Below are 21,865 nucleotides of genomic sequence, written 5' to 3'. Positions count from 1 at the left end.
TTAATTATGTTCCATTTGTCACAATGAAATTGGGGGTCACCACAACATGAGGAACTGTATTAAAGGGTCGCGGCATTAGGAAGGTTGAGAACCACTGCTCTATTGGTTTTTTTGGGGGGTGGTTAGGGAGAACGGAGGAAGAAGGCGCTCGGGCAGAATGAAAACTTGCACACACGACGTAAAATCCAGTCCTCTCAACACCTCCCTGGGGAAGAGGCCTTCTCAGCTGCGGCTCCTAGTTAGAGGAAGGGCCGCAGGCTCAAGGAACTCCCCTCTTTCTTCTTAAATTTAGGGAGCTGAAAGCTCCAAGCTGTTCTGACCAAGCAGTTTCCCAACGGTCTGACCCAACTGGTCAGAAAAAACAATGTTAAGCAGTCACAGGATTCGTGTGCACGCAGTAGACAGTGTGCGGGGGGCGGGGTTCTGCAGGGCTTCAGGCTGGAGAGGGGCGACCCCTGTGGAGGAAGGGCCACCCGGGGACACTCGGTGTGGCGGGCACTCGTGGGGCGCCCCGCACCCCACCTTCCGAAGCAAACCAGATTCATGAGATAGAGCCTGGGTGCTCCTCAACCTCCCGAACACCCCAGCCACCAAAAGGGTCCGTGAAACAAACGTCTACACTGTAGCCGTCACCAAGAAGATGAACAGACACACGTTCACGTATCCCGCCCCTCAGCACTTCACAGAGCGGCAGACTCCCCGCCGCGTCCTGTCACACCCTTCCGACCGGTGACAAGATCGGCGTCAGGGCTAAGCCTGGGCTCAGCGGGTCGGCGAAACGCATCTGAGAACTGAAGGGCCTGTATCTTCCAGGCGATTCCTATCCATCTCCCTCCTCTGAGGACTGACCCCGCGTTCACTCCACACCCATCCGTCTCCCGCACACAAAAGCACCAGCGCCCGCCGCTCACCCCAGGCTGGCCGCCTCTGCCTCCAGGATGATGCTGTTGGTCTTGTTGTCCAGGACGACGTTGCTGACGTCGCTGCCGTAGAAGCTGGACCGGGGGGTGCTGACGCAGCTGGACAGGAGGGAGTTCATGGCCGAGGACTGGTTGGAGCCGGGGATGTTCATGGGGGAGGGCGTCAGGGACCTCTGCTTGACCACCTGGTTGATGTTCCTCACGGTCTCGAAGACTCGCTTCTGGTGACTGGGGAGGATGCACAACACCACCCGCGAGTGAGCAAGTGTAGGAGCGACCCTGGCGCTAAACCCTCCCGAAAGGATCCGCGGGGAAGCCAGGAAGGCAGCCGGCCCACGTGAGCGCCCAACAACCTGCCCTCCTGGGCCTTGCGCGTGTTTCTCAGGGCGCTGGCTGGAGTGCAGGAGACTCACGTGACACCCACTGACGTCGGGGCTCTCACACGTGCTTGTGTCCTAACGGGGATGCTGGCAGGAGCGATCCTGCTTCCCGCCCCCCTCCGGCTTGGCCTCCAAATAAAAATACTCAAGTCGCGCTGTCTCCCGGCTAGTTCTCCTTCTTCATGAGCGTCGCCCGAAGGCAAACCCCAGGAGGCCGTGTGTACTGCTCTGCACCTAACAGGGCCCAGCAAGGATCTGTAGAAGGAGCACGTCCTGACCATTCACACACGGTCACGTGCCGCTCCATGACAGGGCCACGGTTTGAGAAATGCTTCGTTACGCAGTTTGGTCGCTGCGCGAACGCCGCGGCGGGCACTGGCACACGCCTAGGTGGCGGAGCCCAGGGCCCCGAGGCCGCAAACCTGTCCCGCCTGCTGCTGTGCAAAACCACCGGAGATTAAAGCAAACACAAGCGAACAATGCAATCAAGAGACGCGGTGAAACGGGGGTATGTGAGGCTGCTGCCGGCGTCACACGGCACACTAACAGCAAACTTACTTTTTTTAAGTAGAGAGGGTACCCTCTAAAAATGATAAAAAGTATAATAAATCCATAAACCCGTAACCGAGTCCTCTATTGTCATTGTCCAGCATTCAATACTGTGCACAACTGTATGTGATGCTTTTATACGCGTGGCAGCGCCGTCGGTCTGTTTACACCAGCACCGCCACGATCGTGACGCGTTGTGTTGTGACGCTGTGACAGCTTTGGTGTCACTAGGTGGCAGGAGTTTTCAGCTCCTTTTTAACCGTATGGGGGCCCCGTCGTATGTGTGGTCCGTCATGGACTGAAAGTCATTATTAGGTGGCACGTGACTGTATAAAAAAAGCAAGACTTCAAGTCAGTCAAACTTCTGAGATGATGACCATCAGATCAGTCTGTTTTTAGAAACTATTTCTAAGAGCAGAGCCACACATTTTGATGCCCATTTGTTCCCTTTTAAGGAGAAAAGGGCACGTTTCCATAACGGACGCATCTTTCTGGGATGGGGCCGAGGCTCTGGATACGAGCCACGCTCAGGACCCATCATCCTTTTGCGGTTCTGCCTCTGGGGTTTCGGTACAGAGAAAACACGATGAAATCGGACCCACGGGTTCCTCCTCGCACCTCAGCACGAGGTCGCGAGTTAGGGAGAGAGACGGCGGAGGCCCACACCCCTAAACGGATCCAGAAGGAGTGGACGCCTTGCTCACCCCCCTGAAGGCGTATCTCGCATCCTGCTTTTCCTCTTCCTAAAAGATGTTAACATTTTAAAAATAATGGTTTTCACTGAGAGGGAAGATGAAAATGAGTGGAGGTGTCAAGACGGCACTTGTGTGGAGATGTTAAGTACATCTCTCCGGTCCCAACCTCCTGGAAGATCATAATCTATCTTTAATAGCTGGGGGGGATGTCAGCTGTGTCCTCTCATTTCCCTTAGTCTGTGGAGGGACCGCAGTGATCACTGTTGGTGCCTGAGGCCCAAACATGGCTCGTTTTGACCATCACCGGGCGCCAGGTGGTCCCTTAGGGAAGCTCAGAGGTAAGGCCTTACGCGATGTCTGGTGACTCGGGCTCTTCCAACTGCAGCTCCTTCCGCATCGTCCCCTCGATCTCGGCTGCCAGGGAGTCCTGGGAAAAGACAGAAGACACCCGTGTGAGCTGCAACTCCAACACTCTATCTCTAAAAGAGGCTCATGCTCGGGCTGGCCACAGAAGGGTAAACTGAGGCCTCAGAGACCACAAACGTCCCACAATGCAAGGCTGAGAGCATTTGCCATGGTCAGAGGCCCCGGCTGAGCCATCCCCAGGCGGGTTCTGAACACGGCAGGCACCGAACGGCACCGAGTGTACGAAAGCCCCTTTGCTTCCATGCGGCTGAGGGTCTGAAAGCAAATCCCACGCTCCCTTGGCCAAACCACGGAACCCCAACTGTGGCCACAGGAGAGGCGGGGAACTTAGGGAGGGAGAGAGGCCTGTTCCGAATGACACTGATGGGCAAGTTCCCATGGACCGCCCCGCTTCTGAGCAGCCAGGTGAGGTCATGCCCACAGGGGCTGCACTAAGCTATTGCCCGCCCCGTCTGGGGGCTGGTAACTGCTCAGCTCACACAGGTTCTGAGCCGCTCACTTCTCACTGTGTGAGGTAGAGCCCTACGGACAATCCCACACACGGATACAGGGAGACACCCACAGAACCAGGTGCAGGCAGAAAAGCACCTGCGAAGGCCTCAGAGGTGGTCAACGTAAGGGCTAAAGCCGCGCTGACCACCAGCGTCCCCGCGATGCCGGGAATGCTCCCTTTCTGTCCAGCGAGGGGCCACCAGCCCCCCGGGGCTGCTGAGCCCTGGCAATGGGGCCCCTGTGCCTGAGGAACTGAATTCTTGATTGCATTTAACTCCAATGGATTGGCGTTAGTTTGATTTAAGTACCTTTAATGCATCATGCACTTTAAAGACAGACATCTTCAAGCACAGAGCTGTGCCATCAGCTACAGAAAGAGACAAACAAAAGCTTCATCTCAGCGAACAGGAACGCTGAGGCTCTCTGCAGAGGAAACCCGGCCACAGATTTCCAACCCCACTTTCCTCGGGCAATGGTTTCGATCTGAAAAAACACAGGTCTGTCCCGGAGGGTGGGGAATGCAATGGGGAGAGTCCTAGGGCCTGGAGACCACTGTGCCCCGGTGAGAAGCCAGGAAGGAGGGAAACCGAGGCGAGAAGTGCGTAAAGCTACACAGGCGAGTCTGGGAGCCGGTGTGGTCAGCTCTAGTTGAGGAACTGGGGGACAGAACGCTCTTCACGGGGATCCCTGGAATCCTGGATCGCCGGCCGGCCTGCTCCTTGGGGAGCTGACCACGTTGTGTGCCTTTCTGGTCGCAGTAGATTTCAATCAGGTCGAGAGAAGAAGAGAAAGAGAGAGCTCTAGCCTGACTTGGATGTATGAGAGCAACAAGGAAAAAGAGGTCATGATCTCGGACAGGGGTGGGGACTGTCCGGCCTGCGGGCCGTAGAAGGCCCTCGAAATCATTTGGTCTGGCCCTGCCCAGGCAACTGCAAGCAGGGCTTGAAATTCAATAAATTTAGGAGCTTTTTTTCTTTTTTTCCACAGCAACATAAGTTTATATTAAGTGAATGATATTAAGCGAATGAGTTATAAATATCCAAGTGGCCCTTGGCAGGAAAAAGGTTCCCCGCCCCTGATTTAGGAAGAGTGGACCAGACAACAAGGGGTGGGTGAAGGGAAAGAGCCCCAAGGAAAACTCAGAAAGGACCGAGTTCCACAAGCACTTCCACGGCCGGCCGTCCACTCCCACCCCGTTCAGGGGAGTTTCTCTCAGACGTTCTCTCCTCGGAACCGGGTATTTCATCAAACCATGGAAACGGAGCCCAGATACAAAGGTTCTGGGCCGCTGTTCTCCAGTCTGTCCGCCCACCACCCGAATCTATTAAGCACCTGCAGCTCTAGGTGCAGGGTGGTAGAGAGAGGGGAGGAGGGAAACGGCAAAGAGACAAGCTGCTCGCCTCCCAGGGCCGCGGCGGAGAGGGGACAGAGTGAGGGCGCTCACCACATGTCACAGGGACGTGACCAGCCAGGGCGACTGCCCCAGCACCAGAGGGAGAGCTGACCTCCTGCCAGCCCCTTCCCAGCCCTGCTCCCTACAGGCCAACAGCGAACAAGTCAGGCCAGGGCTGAACAATGAGACGGCGGGGAAATATGGACAACATGACCCCCCCCTCCACCCCCCCGGAACTGAGAGAAAGATCTTTTTAGATTACAGATACTGATGCCACCGGCATAACGATTAACCGGCCGACAGAGAGCCAGCAGCACCACGCGGGAATTCTGGGATGCACTGGCGCAGCCGAAGTAGCCCATACCCTCATCAGATCAGAAAAAATCATGGATAAATAACACCTTCCCAACAGCCGAGGTTCCTACTCCATCTAGTTCCTACTAAAATCTCTCTCGTCAAAGCAGGCGGAGAAAGGGTGAGCGTGAGAGGGATGGAAAGGGAAGACCCCGTCTGTCTTACGTGGCTAAGAGGCCGCCGGCTGGGCTCAGGAGCCCGCAGCTCGAACCCGACCCACGCTGCAAAGTGAGAGGCCGCCCCCCCAGGCTCCACCCCAGCCCGCCTCTGGGTGGGCCCGGGGTGTCCCGGCAGCAGCGCGGAGGCACAGAGGCGCGTACCATGGGGAACAGGCCCAGCGAGTGGTAGCGCCGGGACGTGGTGTTGGGCACCGTCTTGTTCCGGAGGTTCTTGAGCTCCTCCTGCGCCTCGTGGAGCATCTCCATGCACTCGGCGTACTTGTCCTCCAGTTCACGCAGCTGCGGGGGACGAGGGAGGCAGCTCGTGAGCACCGGGCACCTGCCTGCCCACCGGCACAGCCAGCCAGACATGCACAGCCAGCCAGACACGTGCACTCGGGGAGGCCCCGGAAGCCAAACGCCCGAGTCCTCACGGGGAGCACGCTTTCCGGCTCCGAAATCTCCTAAACCTCTAACCAGGGGCAACTGAGATGAGCAACATCCACATCCGAATGGGAGAGCTCATCGAGACACCCCGGTCTCAAGGGTGCCTTTGAATGGGCTCCCTTCACGGGGGTGCTCTGTGTCGGCTCTTACTGGACGGTTGAGCGAGCAGGTATAGAGCCTGGCCTCGCAGACGCTCGCAACTGGTAAGTGCCTCAGCGGGAATCAGCTTAGGAGTCAAAACAACCTTCCATTGAATATAAAAATGGTTGTTGAGGGGAACACAACCCCCAGCCCGTCAGGGGGAGAGGGTGATGCCCCCGACCTGGCACCGGGGGCCCCGATGAAATGAGGGGGAGCGGCTTACCTCGGCCGTGAGCTGCCGCTGGGCATCCTTGGCGGCTCCCAGGTGCTGCACGAGCTCTTCATTTTCCACTGCGCACTGAAACGCACAGGCAGTCAGCCGCTCCTGTCCCGCAGGCGGCTCCCGCAGGCGGCTCCGAAACGTCCCGCTCCCCCAGCAACCCGCTCCGTTAGGACCTGGGCCCTCCCACAGGGACCCTCATCTTACACCGAGGACATGCCATCTGTTACCACTTTGAAGGCCGTCTTTCCTACATGCACGCTCATTCTCTGCGGCCCACCCCACTCCTGCCCCTCCCCACCCCTCCCCCACAGACAGCTGTTCTCCGGAAGCGCTTCACCCCACGCGTCCAGCAAAGGCCAAACACAGGAAACCAGACTGCCTTCTGGCTGCTTCATCTCCAACCTAAGGGGACACTGGCTGCTGCAGAGCACACTGGTGCGGGTGGAACAACAACTACGAGACTAGATGATTCGATTCCCAAACGCCGTATCTACAGCAGCTTTCGTGGTGGATCCTATCAATTTGAAGATATTCGAGGAGGAAAGTGGTGATGAGGAGTATGCTACTGAAGCCGCTAAGCCAGTGGTTCTCAACCTTCCTCATGCCGCGACCCTTTAATACAGTTCCTCATGTTGTGGTGACCCCCAACCATAAAATTATTTTCGTTGCTACTGCATAACTGTAATTTTGCTACTGTAAACACTATGTAATTATATATGTGTTTGCCGATGGTCTTCAGCGACCCCTGTGAAAGGGTCGTTCGACCCCCAAAGGGCTCGCGACCCACAGGGTGAGAACCGATGCGCTAAGCTCTTTCTCCAAAAGGCAGCCACTCCTAAGAGATGAAAGGAAGGGCACTGCCTCCGGGCCAGCGGCCCCGGAGCCGGCCAGAGGAGCGGCGGCTTACCGCTTTGGCCTTCTTCTGCAGGTCCACGATCTGAGACAGCAGGTGCGTGATCTCCTCCTGCTGGCGGGCGGCGTCTTCCGTCTTCTTGGCCAATTCCTCCGAGATGCTGGCGATCTGCACGTTGGCGTCCCCTTCGACCCAGAAGCAACCAGCACAAGGTGAAGTCAGAAAACCCCACGTGCAGACCGAGAGAGAATGGTTGCTTGGTGGCTTGTACAAGGGAAAGCCCCTCTATTCTGAGATGGGGGTGGGGCGGGGGAGGTGGGGAACAAAGAGGGCATATGAAGAAGGGACTGAGAGTGCCCGTTTTGCTCGATGGTGAAGCAGCGCAGAGCGGCTCCCCCTGGCTCCTTCCACCATGAGGGGGAGCCTGGCTCCCAGCTGTGGCTCCCGGGCTCACCGTGAGGGCCTGACCCGCTGACCAAGGCTGCCTCCCCAGGGGAAATCAGGTGGCTCCTGGAGCCAGCCAGGAGGTGCCACACCCATACCCAGGTGTGTCTGGCCAAAACTCACTCTCCACCCGTGAACAAGTCCCTATATTCCCAGGAACTCCCGTCAACCCTGCTCTGGAAAGGAAATACGTGCCCAACGCAACCCCTGGGGTGTTTTCCGCCCACCATCAGAGCCAGAACTCATTTTACTCGGTTTGAACAGAGGGTGTGTTTCATTTACTTAGTATGCTGCCGAAACTCAAAATATTCTGTTTACCGTTCTAATTTTAACTCACTATGGGGAGGGTGAAAAGAACTCTCGCCTCAACTTTCACAAATCAGATGACTAGAAAGCAGTTTTTCCATATCTCCAACATAGGACTCTGAAGCTATACCTAACTGACCAATAAAATAATTCCAGTAGAAAACAAAATTAAATACCAGCGAGAAATTAAGACAACGTATGACTGACAACCTAGCCCCCAATTTCTCACAAGTAGGGTGACTCCTGAGGGTGCCACAGAAGATCTGGGGGACCTCTAATTTTAAGGAAAACACCACTGAGCCCCAGCTGGCAGGGAGACGGGACTTGGTCAGGGGATGTGAACCTGTGTGCTCATAACACGGGCAGGTGCAGAAAGAAAAAAGAGGGAACAGGAGTGGGGCGAGGGCCAGGGACATACTCAGCTCCTTCACGCAGTCGTTGACCAGCTGCTGCTCCTTCTCTTCGTAGGTGATGGTCTCCGTCTTCAGCTGGCAGGCCTGTGTGTGGACAAGGCTCAGGTGAGAGGCCCCATATTCACACCTGCACGGCTGGGGCAGGCGAGGTTGGGCCCTGGAGCAAGGGCTCACCTGGGTCTGGGAAGTCACCCTTCGGCATTTCCCCACCTGTCACCTGCTGCACCCTCAAATACAGAAAGTCCATCTGAATCCCCTCCTTAGTGAGTGCATCTCAGATTCTCAAAGCTGGAAAACGTACCACGAGAGGGTGCCCCCCAAAGCCATGCGCACAGGAGCTGTACACCCGCTTCCACCAAAACTCTACGAGCCATCCTTGGGTCCAGTCTGTCTGTCTATTCATTTGTGTCTGTCCTGGCTCACAGCCTGAACCCCTTTGTGACTCAAAAAGTGCCTAGGACACAGCTCTGCCTACCATGGGCGTTCTAAGGCTAGCCACAAGGAGAATGGCTAACACATTCACCTACTATGTGCTGGGCACTGTCCTATGAGGTTCTACTAAGTTGGAGTTAAAGCTCTTGCATTCTGCTGAGCAAAAACAAGGTACGAGATGAAAGCAGAGGCCCAGGAGCTACCCCAGGACTCTGTGTAGCTTGCTCCCGGCTAACAAGGTGGGAGGCTAGAGATCTGGACACGCCAGTTAGACAGAAGGTCCTGTCCCCACAGAGACACCACCCTCCTGAAAGCCGAGGAGGGGCAGCGGACTCTGGCTGGGATCAGGTTCCCTGGTTGCTTTAGGTCAGCGTTTCTCAACCTGTGGGTCGCGACCCCTTTGGCGGTCGAACAACCCTTTCACAGGGGTTGCCTAAGGCCATCTTGCATATCAGATATTTACATTACGATTCATAACAGTAGCAACATTACAGTTATGAAGTAGCAACGAAAATAATTTTATGGTTGGGTCACAACATGAGGAACTGTATTTAAAGGGCCAGAAGGTTGAGAACCACTGCTTTAGGTGAAGACTCTGACGGAGGGGCCATTGCTGTGTGCCCAGGACTAGAGTGTCTACCTGGGGCAGATGACACTGGGAGGGGCAGCACCAGACTCAGAATGGGGAGCACTGGGTGAGTCTTGGCTGGGCCACTGGCTGGCAGAGGGTTAAGACAACCGCTGAGTAAACGAGGGGCTGGAAGAGGTGACTTCTGAGACAGCGTGACCCTTTCCTCATGCCTCAGTGTCCTGTTCAACCCAGACATGAGGTTGTTTCCAACGTGTGGGCAAGTTCAAGGTGACGGGTGGTCTGCCCTATTGGATGAGCTTTGGGGGTGGGGTGGGGAGAGGGCTGAGCCAGCTCAGGTGGGAATCAGCCCCGACTTGACAAACAAGGGCCTGATGGACAGGCTGCACCACCCCTCTGGCTAGAGAGCAAAGACGCACTGATACTTAAGACAAAAAGTACTGAATTTGCAGCGTTTCTAGATAGAGACGGGGGGGTGGGGGGGGGTGAGGGGAAGCAGTGTGGGGTCTGGAGTCACGGAGACTTGCAAATCCGGGGCCTGTCATCCACTGACTTGCACGGCCTTGGGAAATCAAAACTCCCGGCAGCCGGGGTCCTGCCTTCCCAACGAAAATGAGACTCAAAGTCACCAGCTCCCAGCCTTGCTGTGGAGATTTTAAAAAAGCAAGGCAGCTCTGGCCAGCGTGGTTCAGCTGGCTGGGCACTGTCTCGTGCCCGGAACGGTTGCCAGTCCCATTCCCGAACAGGGCACATGCCCAGGGGGTTTTAGGCTCTATCCCTGGCAGGGGGCGTGCAGAAGGCAGCCAATCAATGTTTTGCTCTCACATCGATGTTTCTCTCTCTCCCTCTCCCTTCCTCTCTGTCTAAAAAAAAAATCAATTAAAAATATTTTTAAAAACAAATAAATAAAGTAAAAAATAATGCAGGCAAAGTACCGAGCACAAAACCCAGCCAATTAGGGACCCTCAGAAGCAGGAGTTCCCAGTGTGTGTCTGCTCAGTCTCAACTAAGAAATGTGTCTCTGAGTTCTCAGGCACTATTTCCTCGGGTACTGTTTGGTGTCACCTGGGGGGACAGGAAAACGAGGCCTTCCCACTAGGCCTCCACGTCATGCCCGTAGAGCTGGAGAACACCCTGGAAAGATCCCCTTCTACCCTGCAAAGGCGGGCGGGTTGCCACCCACCCCTGCCCCTCCACACGCTGCATAATTCACCAGCGGGTCCGCCCCAGCCCTGGGAGGCAACACCCAGCACAGGAATGAGCCAAGGTTCAGGTGGTTCTGACAGAGAACCTTTGCGAAGGGCAGATAAGGGGAACAGGGCCGCCACCCCCCCCCCCCCCCCCCCCCGAGCGGACAAGAGCAGGGTGCGGGCGCCACCTCGGATCGAAGTACAACGTTCTCCTCTTCCAGGTCCTTCAGCTTCTTCTGAAGCGAATCCAGATGGAAGTAATTCTGGACTGAGGACGATGACTCATTCCTCTTCAACCTGGGGAGAAGGTAAGATCGCGTTCTAGGGAGAGACACACTCCCCCCGCCGCCCGGTGCACCACGGGGAGGCACACAGCCCGTCTCCAGGGGCGTCAGGACACGTGCAGGCGTGACAATGGCCCATCCGGCTGCTCCCGCACCCCCAGGACACACAGGCTCGCTCCCACTTCAGACTTACAACCCAACCCTTGCCCACAATTCGCAGTTGTCACGTTGCCTCAGAATTCAGGGAAACTGGCTCTATCTGAAGCCCACACAATTCTGAATGCCTGGGAGTTTAATATGTATAATGCACTTCTGGGTGCCAACTGCTGTTTCAAATACAGGTATTAAGTCACTTAATGCGCATAACCCTATGAACTAAGTGCTAGTCTTATTATCCCCATTTTACAAATAAGGAAACAAGCACAGAGAGGTTAAGTAACTTAGCCAAGAACACACAGCTAAGAAGCCACAGCGTCAAGAACTGAACTCAGACCATCCGGCCTTTGAGTCCATGCCGCTAACATGAGGCTCTGCAGACTCTCAGAGAAGCCCCCACACCTCCTGTTCCCCAGATCCCCCCACAGCACCTCAGGCTTCAGAACCCTAATAGCAGAGCCCACCCTGTCACCTACCAACATGCCAGGCCATGTCAGTCTGAACTGACAAATGAACAAGAAGGCCCAGTCAGAGGAAAACAAAAAACCTGTCCCTCCACGTCCCACTGAAATGGTGACACGGTCTGTGCCAGGCACTGGGAGGTGCCTGGTCGGAGGAGGCCGGAGCGGCTGACCTGTTGCTGGAGAAGGGGACCGACCCTGCCCAGGCAGCTCCAAGGACATGGGCGGCAGCCAGCCTGTGCTGTGACCCCGGGCCCCAGGGACTCACGGGGTTGAGCACACGGACTCGGGCTCGCTCTCCTCCGCGGCGCTGGTGTAGAACTGGAGTAGCTCATCCTTCATGGACAGCTCATGCCGGAGTTGAGACACCTGCACAAACAGCCGGGCCGTCGTTCACGCCCCACACAGGACCACGTCCCCACTCGTGCTCAAACACCTGCTGCTCAGTGACAGCGTTTTAAAAATTCCTCCTTAGCCTTGCCGGCGTGGCTCAGTGGTTGAGCGTAGACCTGAACCAGAAGGTCACGGTTTGATTCCTGGTCAGGGCACATGCCCGGGTTGCGGGCTCGATCCCCAGTAGAGGCCGTGCCGGAGGCAGCCCATCAATGATTCTCCCTCATTATTGATGTTTCTATCTCTCTCTCCCTCTCCTTTCCTCTCTGAAATCAATAATAAAAAAAATAATACATTGATCCTCCTTAAAAGTGAAGGCCTTTAAATGATTTTTGTTCTATTCAAAGAAAACAAACAGTTACGTTTCATCCTCTTTGAGAAAAATACAATGAATGACTCTTCGCCCAAAAAATCCCTCTGCCTCAATTTACAATTTTTACTTTGGTATGGAGAAGAGGTGAGAGGGGACTAGAAGTTTCTAGAATGATGTCTGGGGGCAGATAGCTTAGCCAGTCAGTAGCTGGGCAAATGCCCAGAGACATGGGTCATCTTACCAAATGGGAGACGAGGCCCCACTGTGGGCAGGAGACACAGTGAACAGGAGCTGCAGGCAGGCAGCGTGCTGTGTCCAGGTGGCCAGGCGAGAGCAGGCGGCTCTGGGCTCAGGGCTGGGGCGAGCCCTCGGGGGCCTCTCCGAATGGGACCCTTTCCCTCACCCTGGACCGCGCCTGTGGCCCCGGCGCCGGCTCCTCACCTCCTCCCGGATGTGCTCCACCTGCTCCTCCAGCAGCTCGTTCCTCTCGGTGAGCGTCTTGTTCTTCTTCAACAACGACTGGCCAATCCGAGCAGCCAACTCTAAATCCCGCTCTTTCTGTGAAAGGCAGAGGGAGAGCAGAGATTTAAAAAAAAACAAAAAACTCAGACATCCTGAAGGAGCCCATGGAGGAAAACAAGGGCATTTAGAAATGACAAAGGGATTAATAATTCCCCATCCATTCACCAGCACCGGACACCCGTTCAAAGGGGTGTCCACTCTGCCCACGTAACCTGCAGGAGCTACGCAGGCCCTGGCCCTGGAAGGAAACCTTGACATCGGATGAAAACAAGTCTCTGTTCCAGCAGGAAAAACCTGCTTCCAGAACGTTTCTCTGCAGCTGCTTTTGGTATTCGTGTAGTCATCTGATAGCCATCTCTCCGGTAGGCCTGCGGCTGGGCTACCTGTACTGCCAGGTACCAGCACATGGAAACACCCAGTGGCCAGCTGCTGGATGAATGAATGGACCCAGACATTCCAGACTGTTTCTGTGAGAAAGCCAAGTATAGAAGGAAGCAGGGAGGCAGCCTCTTCGACACACGTTAAGCTGGAATTGACCCGGTTCCTTGTACTTGCCTCCTATGAAACAAAAATGTTCCTGGATACTCTGAAATGCAGCAACATGTTTCTTTTACATAATGGGAATCTACTTAGGCTTTGTTTTACTTATTTATTTTTAAATATATATAATTTCAGAGAGGAAGGGAGAGGGAGAGAGAGAGAGAAACATCAACGATGAGAGACAATCACTGATCGGCTGCCTCCTGCACATCTACTGGGGATGGAGCCGGAAACCCGAGTATTGAACCATGACTTCCTGAATCACAGGTCGATGCTCAACCACCACTGAGCCACGCTGGCCGGGCGAGGCTTTATTTTTCTAAAATACTTTCCAATTGGAGCAACAAGGCATAAAAGTTGCCCTACTTCAGAATCAGAGGTGTGTCCTGACACAGAAGTATCTGTTGGTTCAGCTGGTGACATCTCTCAGAGCAGGACGCCGAGGAAAGCCTTGCGGGGCCTGTCAAAGGTCCCGACAGTGGAGACAGTGGGTGGCCGCCATCGCCAGAAGCAGACTCCCTGAGCCCGCCAGAGGGGCTGTTGGCCACGGGGTCAGACTCAACTTGCTCACGTTTAGGTGGCAGTTGGCAAGGGGAGGAGACCTCTGGGAACGAAATGATTTCAGAAGCCTGTGCTAATTATTCTGCTCACCTGGCGTGAAGGGCAGAGGAATGGGAGCGGGTAGTTGTTAAGAAACACAAGGTAAACGGAGCCACTCTAAAATGGAGCCCGAGCTCCAGGGGCACTGCCTTGCACGTCTCGTGCCTCAAACCTCTGAGACGTTAAAACAGGGCAAAATCCCCTTTAGAATGAGCCTAGGTAACCTCGTGTCCCAAAGAACTGTTTACAGGATAACAAGCAAGCAGATATTATGACAACAGGACTGACGGACGACTGGACTGGAAACTCAAACCCTTCTTTAGAATAAACATCCCCATGTGAGCTTTTCTGCACCAATAAGAGTGTCTTCCTTCTACTGATGGAACTGTCCCCATTTCTCATAACTACCCCTAAACTGGAACATAATTTCGGTTTCTGCCTAAATCAGTGCTTCCTGAATAGCTATTCTGCTTTGTCTGTTTTTTAAAATCTCAAATAAATGCTTGTTGCCTCTCACTTTGAAAAGCCTTTTATTTTTAGGTTCATGTAGTTAAGATCAGGAAAAAAAAAAAAAAAAAAAGCTGGGCAGGAGTCGGTCGTAGCTTCTGATCGGCTATTAACTAACTACGCGGCCTCAGGTCAAGGTCCCCGCTCCGTGAGGATCAGGCACACTCCAGGTTAGCTTTCTCCAAAGACAGGCAATAACCCTTGAGCAGGTTGAGAATCACTGTAGTAGTGGCAGCTGACGATTCGGTTTAGAGAAATTCAACAGCGCAGAAATGAAATACCAAAGTGCCTTCCACATAATAAGGGTACGATTTCACACATAAGCTTTTGCTTGTCATGTATGTACTTATGTGAGTCCTGGGCCACAACCTAAGGTGCATTTCTTACAGCGGGTACAGGTCCACAGTTTACCTGCTGCAGGTGAACTGTTCAACTCTGAAACTGTGAGAGTTCGGGCTCTGATGGAACATCCCTGGGCCTGGTTGTCTGTCAGATGGAGGAGGGCAGAGGGGCAGACTAGCTGAGATACCCTTGAAAAAAATCTTCCAGCTTAATGATTCATTGACTTGTATCATTAAAAAAATCTCTCTATATAAAAGCCTAAGTGACCGGCTGACTGGCCGGTAGCTATGATGCACACTGACCACCAGGGGGCAGACGCTCAACGCAGGAGCGGAAACCACAGGCATGGAAACATGGAACAGACTGATGAATCTCAGAGGAAAGCGGGGAAGAGGGTAGAGAGGAGGGTGGGAAGAGAGTAACCAAAGATCTTATATGAATACTAGAGGCCCGGTGCACGGATTCATGTACCAGTGGGGTCCCTCAGCCTGGCCTGCGCCCTCTCACAATCCGGGACCCCTTGGGGGATGTTGGACAGCCGGTTTCAGCCTGATCCCTGCAGGCCAGGCCAAGGGACCCACTGGTACATGAATCCGTGCACCGGGCCTCTAGTAAATAAGTAAAAATCAGTAGCTTTTATTTCTAACTGCTTACACATCCACTGAACTCCTCCGTGCAACAGCAGCACGCCTTCCCTTGGCTTATCACAGGCGTTCCACGGAATGACTGGAGGTCAGAGTGTAATTTTGGAAGACTCTGGATTGATAGGGATTTGCACCCCTGCCCCAGGTCCTCGACGGTGCTAAGGCCCGTAACTGCTGTCTCCACTGTCCCAGTAGCCAGCTGGGTGTCACGTGAAGTGAGCAGTAAATACCCCAGCTCATTCCCACAATTTGTGTCTCTCCAGCACTCCCTCCCATGGGACAAAGGTGGCCAGTGAGTCTGCCCACTCAGCCGAGATGCTCATCTCTGTGTAGGCATCCACGCCAGTTACAGTGTCTACCAAGGAGGGTCCTCGCTCAACGGCCCTGGATCACTTCTCAGACTCAACAGTGGTGCCTGTTTGGCACCTGGAGGAAAGGACCCAAAAGGATTGTGTGAGGGAACTTGCACGCCTGCCTGTCTAGAGGCTGTAGTCCAAGTGGTTTCCGCCGGAGGACACTCAGCTAAAACTGCAACACCAAGTCCATGTCCCTTAGAAGTGTGGTCTCCACCAAGTCCACTCAAGTCTACTCGATTTCACTACTAGAGCAAGTCCTCAGACGTGTACCCAACAGGGGCTTCATGCCCATTGTCTCGCTGCCTCACTGTTCTGCATCTCCAGCATGCAACCGTAGGGGTTCAGAACGAGTCACCCCAAGACGTGCCTTTGCAGTATGCAGATTGTTTTGCGCTAAAGGCAACTCCTGCCCCTCCCTTAACTATCTAGAACTTACATTAGGGGCATTGCCCACAGGAAAAGATTATGAGAGGTAGCCTCTTTTGACATAACTAAGTGCGGGACAAACTTCTATTTACCAAGCACCTGCTCTTCTCATCCGACACTGACCCTTTGAAGCACCCAGGCTCGTCCTAGCTCAGGCTGTCTTGTATGTCCATGGTCCCTTCCTGTCTCCCGTACTCTCCTGCAGGTGGGGTCCTGGACTCTCTCGTGTATGTGGGGTTCCCATGCATATGTCGGTATTCGCTTGGGTTATTTCTCTTGCTGATTGGTCTCACGTCTACTTGGTTACTAGGCCAGCCAGAAGAACCCTGAGGGTGGAGGAAAGTTTGTGCCTTCTCCACACCTCCGAGCTGCAGTTCCAACAAGCACAGCCTCAGCCACACTGGCTAAGCCTCAGCCACATTTTGTACACACATTCCACGCAAACAAGTCAAGCAGAAACGATAACAAGGAAGACCGGCTGGGAAAGGCAGTGCGAGAGCAGGGGGAGGCCAGAGCCCAGGAGGACCAGGAAACAGGAAGGGGAAGAAGAGCGAGTGGGCGGGAGCTCAGCAACCACGCCCTTCGCCCTCCTCACTGCACCCCGTCCCCACCCGGCCCTGCCCCACTGACCCGAGCTCTCACCTCCTCGGCACCAAAAACCTAATCCTTATAGGAACATAAAGAAAACTCTGCTGGGGGGGGGGGGGGAATAAAAGGGCAAGACATTCTAGTATAAATAGTTACGGATGAAATGAAAACAACCACAAAAACGTTCCTGTAGGTAGTGTCTCTGGCTTCTCTTTTCTAAGGTGGCAGGCTGGCCGAGTGTCTCTTGGAGAATTATAAGAACGAAAAAACTCCCATTTCTTACCACCAGCCAACAACGTTTACTTCTGAATGCAGGGAAGCAGCTAGGAAAGGACCACTGGATTCAAATATGGCGAGAAGACAAGACGACAACTAAATAACTTAGGCCCTTGGAGATAGGCCATTAAAGAATGGGTTCTTTTAGTGCCCGGGAAAGGTAGCTGGGTGGACTCATTCTCACTGCTCACTCCCTCTTCCCAGACAGGCTTTGTTTAAAACACAGGGTGACTTGCGGCTCAGCCCCTTTAACCAAAGAACACAACCTGGAGCTGGAGAGCACCCTGTCGCCCACACAGGCAGCTAACTCATCCCATTCACCAATTTTAGGATAAAAAGCGTGACTAGCGAGCCCTCGGAATACCCTCTCGGTAACCGGGGAGGAGGCAAGCCTTGCCCAGAGGTAAATTCGGAGCAGCACTGAGCTAGGGCAAGCTGCGAATCCTGTCCCCGCACACCCAGACCCAAACCTCCACACTGGCCGTGCTTTGGGGCCCTGTGCGCCCTCCCCTGCCCCCCCCCCCACCTCCCAGCACCCCATCTGCATGCGGCAGGCGTGCAAACCAAAGCAAACGATCACGGTGGGAGGGAACGGAACCAAAGCCAAGACAAGCACACGCAGTACAAGGTCACACGCCTGGAGCAGTGAGGCGTTCACCAGGAAACTGGCTTCTTCCAAAGAAAGGCAGCGACTCAGCTGTGATTCTTATCAGGACAAGGGGAAGAGTGGCAGAGACCAAACACCCCGATACACACGTCCGTGGGCGAAGAGCCACTGGCAATGACTAGTAAACCAATGCGGCACCACACAGCCACCTGCAAACGGCCCCACGGTGCTCTCTCCAGTGCCTCGGTTGTTAGGACAACAGCGTGCTCCTTATGCGCTGGCACACAGGAAATTCGCAGGGGGAAGTGGACTATTTCTAACCAGCATCTGCATAAAGGGCTGGAGCCCCAGGTCCTTGGGAAGAGATCCTCTCTGGTCACTGGTCAGAGCGGAGCGCGTGTGGCCTATGGAGGCCCCAGCACTGCCAGCTCAAACTCCGCCAGAGCCAAGCATGCGGGCGGGGGCACCCCCTAAAACACACTCCTCGGCTCCCGCTTTTAAAGTAAAAATGTTCCAGTGACATTCAACGAACCATGTTCCCCAAAACTAAATCCGCAGAGCATTGAACCTGATGGCCAAAGCAACAGAGTCACGCGCCCCCCCCCCCACCCCCCCTGCAGCGAGGGGCCTGGGCAGGAAAGCAGCCGTGCCAGCCAGGGCACCTCTGCTCCCTCAGAGGCAGGTTCCTAACTGAACAGACTTGGGAACTCACCGGGAATGGGGCGAGGAGCAGTGGCTGGAAACACCCCGGACCTGGAGAGGACCCCAGGGTGCTGGCATTCTTGGGGAAATGGACACAGCAGAGAGGCGTCCGGAACAAACCATTTTCCAAAGTCGGTAGTGGTGCCACCCTAGCCTCCCACTTGGCCAACACCGGCCACCAAGATGGCAGTGACTGGAGCGCCCCCAGTAGGCCTGTCCCCTACAATGCCCCACCGCCAGCCCTGTCAAAGCCAAAACACCTAGTATCACTCATTTGGGGCTGAGTTTGGATCTTCTCTGCCGTGCAGGTGGTCAAGCGGGTCTCAGCTCCTGCCCCCACCACTCACCGGGGCCTGTTAGTGGGTGGCCCTCAGGAAAATGGGGGGGAGGGTCGCAGGGCAGGTGAGCCCCCAGGAACCCAGAGGGAATCAATCTCAGACCCTCAGAGCAGATAGGAGTTGCTGGATGTGCAGAAGGGAAAAACACAGGAAAGGAGAGACAAAAACTGGGGTAAAAAGATGCCTCCCCTAAAAAAAAAAAAAACCAACTCTGGTTCTCACTATTGCCACTTGGTCTTGTGTCTCAACCCTGTCCTGCTAGTGGTTGAAAATGCCAACGAAGACTCCTGTGTCTCCCACATCCTTCTATTCTTTTCCTGGAGAAGGGCTAATGAACGGTCACGTGACCCCAACTCATTCTTGATTCCAGAGCAGAAACAAGGATCTACAAGTGCCTTAAAGGCCTGATTTGGGGTTGGGGGTTGGGATGATAATGTTTAAAGACTGGCGCTTATTCAACAAATACATTCTAAGAACCTGCCATGTTCTGGGCTGCTCTAGGCATGGGAATACACACATTATACTCATCTGTTTCTAGAGGCATCCCTTCATGGCTCCACAATTCTCGAATGCCAACAGAATGCCGAGAAGAAACTGACAAGACCATGTCTCTAACATGGGAACCTACGCAAGTTTCCTAAGTTCTTCCTGCTGTGCTTATTTTGGTTGTCTCCACGTGACACTACATAATAAAATCCCCTTAACCTGCTGTAAGCAAAAAAGAATACATTGCAAAGATATGGGTAATGATATATTTTTTTCTGATATCTTTTGGATGCACTGAAAATATATTGTGGGAATATATTTTAAGGGTTTTTAAAAATCTTGAAACTGGGTATTCTATCAAGTCTTTCCGTGCTTACCCAATTCTGTATCATTCATACATTCATTGTAAAACCTAAAATACCATAAACAAACTTACCACTACAAAGAACTACAAAGCTATCGGTACAAAAAATTAAGCCATTAAGTCAGTGGTTCTCAACCTTCTGGCCCTTAAATACAGTTCCTCATGTTGTGACCCATGCATAAAATTATTTTCGTTGCTACTTCATAACTGTAATGTTGCTACTGTTATGAGTCATCATGTAAATATCTGATATGCAGGATGGTCTTAGGCGACCCCTGTGAAAGGGTCGTTCGACAGCCAAAGGGGTCGCAACCCACAGGTTGAGAACCGCTGCACTAAGTGATCCCCTGAGACGCACGGTAATGCATGCTTTAATCAATACAAATTACAATTGGTCAATTCTTTTTTTTTTTTTTTTTAATTTGATCCACAGTATTTACTGGCTTTTTAAAAAATATATTTTATTGATTTTTTACAGAGAAGAAGGGAGAGGGATAGAGAGTTAGAAACATCGATGAGAGAGATCGATCAGCTGCCTCCTGCACGCCCCCTACTGGGGATGTGCCCGCAACCAAGGTACACGCCCTTGACCGGAATCGAACCCGGGACCCTTGAGTCTGCAGGCCGACGCTCTATCCACTGAGCCAAACCGGTTCGGCTACAATCGGTCAATTCTGAGCGACCCTTTCCCTTCCCCCGAAACACTTACCTCCTCAAGAAGCCGAGTGACAGCATCGATGTCATTATATGTCTTAGTCATCTGGCCAACTCTTTCAGCACATAAAACTGCAAGAAATAAAAAGGACAACGGTCAGACAAGAAATAACAAGTGTTCGTGAGGATGTCAAGAAAAGGGAACCCGGGTGGGAATGTAAGTTGGTGCAGCCATGACAGAAATGCAGGTTCCTTAAAGAATGAAGACTCCAGTTACCATATGACTTAGCAATCCCTCTTCTGAGTATCATCTCCCTGAAATATCTGATAACACTTCTTTGTAAAGATATATGTACCCTCTGTTCATTATGTACAGTAGCCAAGACATGGCAAAAAAAAACCCCTAAATGTCCTTTGACAGATGATTGGATAAAGAAGCTGTGGTACAGATACACAATGGAATACGACTCGGCCAGGGAAAAGATGAAATGCCGCCACTGGTGACAGGATGGGTGGATCTTCGGAGTGTCACTCGAAGTGGATTAAGTCAGACAGAAAAGGACAAGAACCATATGATTTCACTCTCATGTGAAATACAAAACAAAAAGCAACAAATGAACAAACAAACTCACAGATACAGACAACAGAATGGTGGCTACCAGAGGGGAAAGGGAGTGAGGGGAGGGTGCAGAGCGTGAAGGGGGTCAAATACATAGCGACATGAGACTGGACTTCGGGTGATGAGCACATAATGGAATATACAGACATTGTGTTATAAAGCTGTTCACCTGAAATTTATATAATGTTATTGACCAAAGTTACCCCAATACATTTAATTTTTAAAAATATATATTTTATTTATTTTTTTTACAGAGAGGAAGGGAGAGGGATAGAGAGTTAGAAACATCGATGAGAGAAAAACATCAATCAGCTGCCTCCTGCACACCCCCTACTGGGGATGTGCCCGCAACCAAGGTACATGCCCTTGACCGGAATCAAACCTGGGACCTTTCAGTCTGCAGGCCGATGCTCTATCCACTGAGCCAAACCGGGTACGGCTACATTTAATTTTTAAAAAGAAAACAAATGACCATGAAAACTACCAAGGACCCATCTAAAAAAAGCAGTTTCAAACTGTGCCTGTATATCAGGCACAAAGGGATGTTGGTTTTGCCAAGTTCAACCCACTCAGCACTCAGTACCACCCGGTTTCAGTTCCCAGTTCCAGGGAAGAGCCCGAAGCTCTAAGGGGGTGAGGGTGTGGGGGTGGCCTCAAATTTCTGCAAGGCCTTGACATGGTGTGTGATATACTGAGAGGTGGTGCTGGGGATACGGCACTAGGTGGACAGGGATCTGGCCTCCTGCAAACGGAGCAAACTAAAATGGGTCAGCAGCACAGCCACCAAAATGATCACCAAGACCAAGAGGAATCTAGACCTCACAAACCATAGAGACCCAACCCCGGGGACAGAGAGGGACCCTTCAGAAAGCAGCTATTGGTACAATCATTAAGCAACAGTCTTAGCTGGTCATTTCATGATGGCACAGCCCTCCCCCTCCCCAAATGGCCTAAATTCTAAGGCTTTGCAACCAGTTTCCATACCATGAAAACTAGGGTGACAGGTTTTTAATCCACGCCCCAAAGACCTCTACTATTACTGCGGCACATGTAACCGAGTGAAAGGCTCCCTCTCGCTGCTTCCATCTTAATTCCAGCCTGCATTTCTCCCAGGGCCTTCAGGGGAAGAAGCTCCTGCTATGGATGTGCTAATTACAGAGGAATTCTGCTTGAGGCTGAGCTTTCGGCAAAGATTTGCAGGAGACTCAAGAGGAGACACAGATCAACAGGGGTCAAGGGACCAGGGAACTAGGAGATTTACAAATTTCACACTCTTCCCAGG

The 21,865-nt window shown here is 53.1% G+C and overlaps 1 protein-coding gene across 8 annotated transcripts in view; it reads right to left on the bottom strand.

Annotated features, from left to right (window-relative positions):
- TRAK1 (trafficking kinesin protein 1) overlaps positions 1–21,865 on the bottom strand; it is a 95,566-nt gene that overhangs the window by 20,776 nt on the left and 52,925 nt on the right. For all 8 annotated transcript variants that reach the window (XM_059664485.1, XM_059664488.1, XM_059664480.1 and 5 more), the window contains 10 exons: positions 20,020–20,096; positions 12,454–12,570; positions 11,575–11,675; positions 10,594–10,702; positions 8,200–8,278; positions 7,086–7,216; positions 6,179–6,253; positions 5,530–5,667; positions 2,895–2,971; positions 912–1,148 (listed from right to left, as the gene is read on the bottom strand). In XM_059664485.1, the coding sequence (XP_059520468.1) occupies positions 912–1,148; positions 2,895–2,971; positions 5,530–5,667; positions 6,179–6,253; positions 7,086–7,216; positions 8,200–8,278; positions 10,594–10,702; positions 11,575–11,675; positions 12,454–12,570; positions 20,020–20,070 (1,115 nt within the window). In that variant the 5' untranslated portion in view covers positions 20,071–20,096. The remainder of the gene's footprint in view (positions 1–911; positions 1,149–2,894; positions 2,972–5,529; positions 5,668–6,178; positions 6,254–7,085; positions 7,217–8,199; positions 8,279–10,593; positions 10,703–11,574; positions 11,676–12,453; positions 12,571–20,019; positions 20,097–21,865) is intronic.

Source organism: Myotis daubentonii, chromosome 14, assembly GCF_963259705.1.
Source record: "Myotis daubentonii chromosome 14, mMyoDau2.1, whole genome shotgun sequence".
Classification (NCBI taxonomy): Eukaryota; Metazoa; Chordata; class Mammalia; order Chiroptera; family Vespertilionidae; genus Myotis; species Myotis daubentonii.
The sequence above is the reverse complement of the archived record's forward strand: the minus strand, read 5'-3'. Positions and strand labels throughout refer to the sequence as shown.